This window comes from Littorina saxatilis, linkage group LG1 (assembly GCF_037325665.1).
Source record: "Littorina saxatilis isolate snail1 linkage group LG1, US_GU_Lsax_2.0, whole genome shotgun sequence".
Taxonomy (NCBI): Eukaryota; Metazoa; Mollusca; class Gastropoda; order Littorinimorpha; family Littorinidae; genus Littorina; species Littorina saxatilis.
This window is the reverse complement of record NC_090245.1, coordinates 76,922,655-76,930,768: the sequence shown is the minus strand read 5'-3', so window position 1 is coordinate 76,930,768 and position 8,114 is coordinate 76,922,655. Positions and strand designations below refer to the sequence as shown.

Genomic DNA, 8,114 nt, shown 5'->3' with positions numbered 1-8,114 from the left:
TTAAGCAAACTGGGTCGAACATAGTTTTCCGATGTACTGTATTTGCTGCTTTTTCTGTTTTTCATGGAAAGATACATATATTTCTGCACAAACACGCACGCACACACACACACACACACACACACACACACACACACACACACACTCTCTCTCTCTCTCTCTCTCTCACACACACACACACACACACACACACACACACACACACACACACAAACAAAAAATGAAATCTTCAAGAAAGGCATATCTCTAGAAATCTGTTAACAATTAATTGACAAAAAGTGTCATGAACGTGTCAATAAACGATAAAACAGTGCAACAAAACCCATATACTCTAATTCATCTAAACGTAGATAATCTTCTCCACCACATTAAAAGACACAAACTATTGTTGAACCTTTCAGTGTTCCGTTACAATCGTTATTTCAGGTACTTTGAAAAGATGAATTTCATGCGCGCGCACACACACACACACACACACACACATGGACACACGCGCGCACGCACAAACACACACACACACACCTTCCACCCTTTCGCGCACGAGCACAAGAGCTTCTCTCTTACTAGCAAAATTAGTAGACAAACAAACACACATGCATACAAACGCACACATGCACACACATACACAAAGACACATAAACAACACACACACACACACACACACACTGAACGCACACACTGAATGCACACACACGCGCACACTCAACCTAATTTGGTTTAAGCATTTCTAAAACGTAAACAAATATTAATCCCTGGAAGGCTCCAAAATATATTGTGCTCGAATGCATATGAAAATGAACTCAAGTACAAATAAATGGAACTTAGACGTTCTGAATTTCATCGTCAATAAATAGTTGCTGAGATTTTCCAATCGCATATTGCAAATTTCACCAGAATTTTGAAACAGTCCTACCTTCTTTTTGTTCGTGATCAGTGTACATTTAAAGTAGAGTTGTGAGGACAAGACGGGAAGGAAGAATGGCTTTGAAATCGAGATTAGCTGAAACGGGACAGAAACTTAGAGTCGGAACCAACAAGGTATGAAAACGCCTTCACGTCGCTGTTTGTATTGTATTTAATTGATTTTGATACAGTACAGGGATGGCCAAATCGTCCGCCCGATCGCCAGGGGCGAGTAAAAAATCCGCCGGGCAGCTCGGCCGGCTGGCCAGTAACAATTCTGGTCAAATGCAAATCTGTTGGTTGTACGTTCGAGTTTTAAAGCCATATAAACACTTCAGATGCAGGAATTCTGTCCTCTGCAAAATCTACGCCTTGTTCTAGAGAAACGAAATAAAGGCTCCTGACACTCAACATTAATTTTGTTGTGTGGTATGTACCGGGCCAGCGAAATTTATGGCGGTCAAGTGACTTCATTGAAGTTACTCGCCCGGCTGGCGAGTTAAAATTTTGAGATGTGGCCATCCCTGCAGTATGTGAATGTAATACAATACAATACAAAACGATACAGTGCAAAACACAATACAAAACAATACAATACAATACCACGGATGGGGAACTATTCCGCACCATATCCGTTGGGAGCGACGTGTTCCGGTTGTGGATAGTCGCTATTTTTTCACTTGCTCTGGATCGCGCGCGAAGATATAGGTTGGTCAGCCAGACCCTTCTCACAATATCTGGCGAATCACGTCAAAGAATGGCTGGACTACCTTAAAATGTAATAGAAATGACGTTCGGTGGTCTAGACTGTCAACAAGCGTGCGTTATGTGACAAACATGCCTGTTTTTGACACGTTGTGGTGTTTTTGTCGTAAATCAAGTTGTGTAGACCACAGAGATTGTCATGTGGCGTAAGACAAATGCTGGAGATATGTTTTTCTTGTACCAAAAGTAATCAGTAAGGTTTAGACTAGCGCGTAGTTTGATTATTTGATTGAGACCATGTTCCTGTTGGGATCATTTTTTCAAGCGAGGACTTAAAAAATGTTCCAGTTGGGAAAGTAGACGTTCCCAACAGGAACATGGTCTCAATCAAATAATCCGATTACGAGCTAGTCTAAACCTTACTGATTGCTTTCGGTACTATGAAAACGTATCTTCAGCATTGGTCTTACGCCACAAGACAATCTCTGTGGTCTACACAACTTGGTTTAAGACAAAAACACCAAAACGTGTCTAAAACATGCATTTTCGTCACATATAAAGCAAGTTTGTTGGCAATCTAGACCCCCGGGCATAATTCTGTAACATTTCAAGGTAGTCCAGCTATTCTGTGACCTGATGCGCCAAATATTGTGAGAAGGGTCTGGCTAACCAGAGATCTGTAGCATCTCTGGGCTAACCGACCTATCTTCGCGCGTAATCCAGGGCACATAGCATAGCGACTATGCACAACCGGAACACGTCGCTACCAACGGATATGGTGCGGAACAGTTCCCCATCCGTGAATACAATACAATACAATACAATGAAATACAATACAATACAATACAATCAATACAATACAATACAATCTTAATATCTGATCGTCGGTACACACATAATTACACATTAACATGCTTCCATTTGAAACTTCGAGGTCTTCATCGGGGATTGACGCCCGACAAAAGCTAATTGAAGCCCGACGGAGCGAAGCGACGGAGGGCTTCAATTAGACTTTGGGAGGGCGTCAATCCCCGATGAAGACCGAGAAGTTTCAAATGGAAGCGTGTTAATGTTATTGTAATTCAATCTGACGACGATCTCTTTCCTCCTTTCATGCGGTTGTAAACAGACAGAATTGGTTCTGTTCTCTTCACACACTACTTTCAGTCCACCTACCTGCAAGGGTCAAGTCCCAAGAAATATGTCTCTGTATTCCTATCGTATCACTCTGCTCCTGTTTTGTTTTCTTTCACACACATTTTCCCTTCTTTTTGACGGGTTTCTGGACAGCAAACTCGAAAACAAATTCTTTTCATCACAAAAGCGATCTTTGGAATTGACTGACGTAGTCCGGAAGAAATCATGCATCAACTTACGTCCCGTATTCGACGTCATCACTTCGCATACCTTATGGTCTCGGTATTTCGTTGGCCTTCATATTTCCTACTTTTAAAATGACCCTCAAAACTAACCGAGACTAGTTGAGGATGTATCAATGCGCCTCGCCAGCAGGTTGTTAATGGATTTTTTAGCGAGTGACTATCGACAATTATCCAACATACGTGCGAGAGACACCCGTGAGATAATAATCGCTGAAATCACACGTGTGTATATCATGTAAATGAGGTCATGTCAAGCAAGTCTGGCAGGGACCTGTTTTTCCACTGCTTATGATGCCAAAGTCACCGAGACAAACGTCATTATAGAAACAAAAATTGCGCTCGCTAATTACCCTCGATGAATCTTTAGAACTAACACGTCACGCCACACTTTCAGAGTGACGTTTCTTTGCTTTGACGTAATAGATTGCACGAGGCTTTACTGAGAAGAGATCAAGGTTCCAAAACAAGCGTCTTCAATTTAGCTGCCTCGTCTGCAAGACATTTTCAGTAAAATACACGTAAGTACAGTATGTAGGATAAACAGAATACTACATGGCTTGCTGTGTCGTACCAGATTTACACTCGTTGCTTTTTCAAATAGTGAACAGCTCGCTTTCGCTCGCAGTTCAATATTTTTAAAAAAAACCTCGTGTAAATCTGGTACGACACAGCAAGCCATGTAGTATTCTCTATTTAGTCACCGGTAATTTTTAATGAGTTGGGGCATTCTGACCAATCACAGGATCTGTTTCATTAAAACGCAAACTTGATTGAATTACAATTTGTGTTATGGCTCGATCGTCGCCCACAATAAATAAATATAGTAACTATTGCATACTTGTTATTTGCTTACAAAAACAAACTCCGGCAATAAAAGCCATAACTTTGATTCATTTTATGTTATTTTTTTCTGTAAATTTCTTCCACCCGAAATGAGTTACCCCCACATGAGAAACCTCATAATTGGCGACGCTAAACGAATCCCACTCAGAGGAAATTAAAGCCTCCAAATCTGAAAAAAAGCAGCTCTGAAAAAGGAGGGAGTCTTAAAATGGAGGTAAATCAACACATGTTATGAACAGCAAATATGAACAAGTCGCGTAAGGCGAAAATACAATATTTAGTCAAGTAGCTGTCGAACTCACAGAATGAAACTGAACGCAATGCAACGCAGCAAGACCGTATACTCGTGGTCCACCGCTCACGGCATAGGCAGTGAAATTGACAAGAAGAGCGGGGTAGTGGTTACGCTATGCTGCATAGCACGCTTTTCTGTACCTCTCTTCGTTTTAACTTTCTGAGCGTGTTTTTAATCCAAACATATCATATCTATATATTTTTGGAATCAGGAACCGACAAGGAATAAGATGAAAGTGTTTTTAAATTGATTTCGAAAAAAAAAATTTGATAATAATTTTTATATATTTAATTTTCAGAGCTTGTTTTTAATCCGAATATAACATATTTATATGTTTTTGGAATCAGCAAATGATGGAGAATAAGATAAACGTAAATTTGGATCGTTTTATAATTTTTTATTTTTTTTTACAATTTTCAGATTTTTAATGACCAAAGTCATTAATTAATTTTTAAGCCACCAAGCTGAAATGCAATACCGAACCCCGGGCTTCGTCGAAGAGTACTTGACCAAAATTTCAACCAATTTGGTTGAAAAATGAGGGCGTGACAGTGCCGCCTCAACTTTCACGAAAAGCCGGATATGACGTCATCAAAGACATTTATCAAAAAAATGAAAAAAACGTTCCGAGATTTCATACCCAGGAACTCTCATGTCAAATTTCATAAAGATCGGTCCTGTAGTTTAGTCTGAATCGCTCTACACACACACACACACACACACGCACGCACACACACACATACGCACATACACCACGACCCTCGTTTCGATTCCCCCTCGATGTTAAAATATTTAGTCAAAACTTGACTAAATATAAAAAGCAAAGATAACAATAAGGAGGTCTGAAATTAAAAATCTTAAATTGGTGGGCGAGAGGGTCTAAAAGGGGAGAGTCATTGTACATAACGGGCGATCGTGGCTTACTTCATACTCTGATCTTTTCACGTCTTTATTCAGGGGCTTCCTTATTTTATGGTCAGTCGTGAGAATGGACAAAACAAGTACTCCGGGTTTTGTGTCGATCTCCTGGACATTCTGGCTGACACGCTCAACTTCACGTAAGTTTCACGCATTTGCTGTAACTAACTGTTCACACATATGGGACGAGTTTATGAACAAACAGAAGTCACCAAGTCAAGCACCCAAGGAGACTAACAAACAAGCAAACAAACAACAACACAAAATCGCTTGCCTCCGTGATGTTTGAATTCTACAATCTAATCTGATCTTTCTTTATTTATTTTTTAAACGTAGCTGTTACTAATGTTGTTGGATTTTGGGGGGAGACATTTGGGCTCCGTAGCCGCTCGAAATTTTGAGCGGGCTACTCTATGTTGTTCAAAATAGTTGTTCTTCCTTTGACGCCTCTTTACAAAGCTTCTTCTCTCTTTTTTTTCTCGTTTTTTTAGTATGTCCGTTCCTTTCTTTTTACATTTAGTCAAGTTATGACTAAATGTTTTAACATCGAGGGGGGAATCGAGACGAGGGTCGTGGTGTATGTGCGTGTGTCTGTGTGTGTGTGTAGAGCGATTCAGACTAAACTACTGGACCGATCTTTATGAAATTTGACATGAGAGTTCCTGGGTATGAAATCCCCGAACGTTTTTTTCATTTTTTTTTTATAAATGTCTTTGATGACGTCATATCCGGCTTTTCGTGAAAGTTGAGGCGGCACTTGGTTGAATTTAATTTTAACTTTTAATTGGTTGAAATTTTGGTCAAGTAATCTTCGACGAAGCCCGGACTTCGGTATTGCATTTCAGCTTGGTGGCTTAAAAATTAATTAATGACTTTGGTCATTAAAAATCTTAAAATTCCAAAAACATATAAATATGTTATATTTGGATTAAAAACAAGCTCTGAAAATTAAATATATAAAAATTATTATCAAAATTAAATTGTCGAAATCAATTTAAAAACACTTTCATCTTATTCCTTGTCGGTTCCTGATTCCAAAAACATATAGATATGATATGTTTGGATTAAAAACACGCTCAGAAAGTTAAAACAAAGAGAGGTACAGAAAAGCGTGCTATCCTTCTTAGCGCAACTACTACCCCGCTCTTCTTGTCAATTTCACTGCCTTTGCCATGAGCGGTGGACTGACGATGCTACGAGTATACGGTCTTGCTGAAAAATGGAATTGCGTTCAGTTTCATTCTGTGAGTTCGACAGCTACTTGACTAAATGTTGTATTTTCGCCTTACGCGACTTGTTACTTTATTGTCTCTGTCTGTCTGTCTGTCTGTCTGTCTGTCTGTCTGTCTCTTTCTCTCTCAGTCTCTCTCGCTCTCTGCCCCCATCTCTCTCTCTCTCTCTCTCTCTCTCTCTCTCTCTCTCTCCCTTACCTTTTGTTTCCCCATTATTGGTTCCTGGAGTGTAACAAAAAAATTGACCTAAAAGACTGGAGATCGAGAACAACAGGGGCTGTTTGTGTCTGTAAGCAATGATCCAGTGTGCTCAGTTTTTAAGCGACGTGTTTCTTTTCCGGATACCACATTTTTTCTTCTCATTGATTTTCTTCTTCTTCTTCTTCTTCTTCTTATTCTTTCTCAGTTACCGTTTCGTTACGCCACCTGACGGCGAGTGGGGAGACAAGCGTGATGGGAACTGGACCGGGTTGATAGGACTTCTTGAAAGAAAGGTAAAAACAAGTAACCAAACAGATTATATATCCCGCATAACTTAGTAGTCAGTTCCCAGGCAATAAAATTGTTCATTCAATATCAATAATGCCGATTTTTTTTAATGGTATTTTTGTTGTTGGATACCCCTCCATATTCTTTTCAAACCTTGTTCGTTCCGTGTTGCGTCTGCTTTTTGTTACATTTAGTCAAGTTTTGACTAAATGTTTTAACATAGAGGGGGGAATCGAGACGAGGGTCGTGGTGTATGTGTGTGTGTGTGTGTGTGTGTGTGTGTGTGTGTGTGTGTGTGTGTGTGTGTGTCTGTGTGTGTCTGTGTGTGTCTCTGTGTGTGTGTGTGTGTGTGTGTGTAGAGCGATTCAGAGTAAACTACTGGACCGATCTGTGTGAAATTTCTCATGAGAGTTCCTGGGTATGATATCCCCAGACGTTTTTTTTCTTTTTTTCGATAAATGTCTTTGATGACGTCATATCCGGCATTTTGTAAAAGTTGAGGCGGCACTGTCACACCCTCATTTTTCAATAAAATTGATTGAAATTTTGGCAAAGCAATCTTCGACAAAGGCCGGACTTTGGTATTGCATTTAAGCTTGGAGGCTTAAAACTTAATTTATGACTTTGGTCATTAAAAATCTGAAAATTGTAATTAAATTTTTTTTTATATAAAACGATCCAAAATTACGTTTGTCGTATTTTTCATCATTTTCTGATTCCAAAAACATATAATTATGTTATATTCGGATTAAAAACAAGCTCTGAAAATTAAAAATATAAAAAATTATGATTAATATTAAATTTCCGAAATCGATTTAAAAACAATTTCATCTTATTCCTTGTCTGTTCCTGATTCCAAAAACATATAGATATGATATGTTTGGATTAAAAACACGTTCAGAGAGTTAAAAAGAATAGAGATATAGAAAAGCGTGCTATCCTCCTCAGCGCAACGGCTACTGCGCTTTTCTGTATTGTTAATTTCCCTGCCTTTGCCACGAGCGGTGGACAGACGATGCTACGAGTGTACGGTCTTGCGGAAAAAATGCTTTGCGTTCAGTTTCATTCTGTGAGTTCGACTGAGCTTGACTAAATGTTGTATTTTCGCCTTACGCGACTTGTTGCCTTTTGTGTTTGTTTGTTTGTTTCTGATGAAGCTTACATATAAGCGAAAATTTGTACTGTCTTGTGCTGTTCTTGTATGGGTGAGTACAGATATCTTTTGTTTTTTAACTTTGTTCATCTCACCACCGTCACTTTGTTGTTTAGATTTATACATGTATATGATTGCAACACCTGTGATAATTATAACTGCATTCCGCTCCAAATGATAGATATTTCAGCTTT

The 8,114-nt window shown here is 39.2% G+C and overlaps 1 protein-coding gene across 1 annotated transcript in view; it reads left to right on the top strand.

Annotated features, from left to right (window-relative positions):
• Positions 1-3,883: 3,883 nt before the first annotated feature.
• The window catches only part of LOC138947959 (probable glutamate receptor), a 6,368-nt gene continuing 2,137 nt past the window's right edge, over positions 3,884-8,114 (top strand). The window contains exons 1-3 of the mRNA XM_070319513.1: positions 3,884-4,047; positions 5,086-5,186; positions 6,685-6,772. Of these exons, the coding sequence (XP_070175614.1) occupies positions 4,042-4,047; positions 5,086-5,186; positions 6,685-6,772 (195 nt within the window). The 5' untranslated portion in view covers positions 3,884-4,041. The remainder of the gene's footprint in view (positions 4,048-5,085; positions 5,187-6,684; positions 6,773-8,114) is intronic.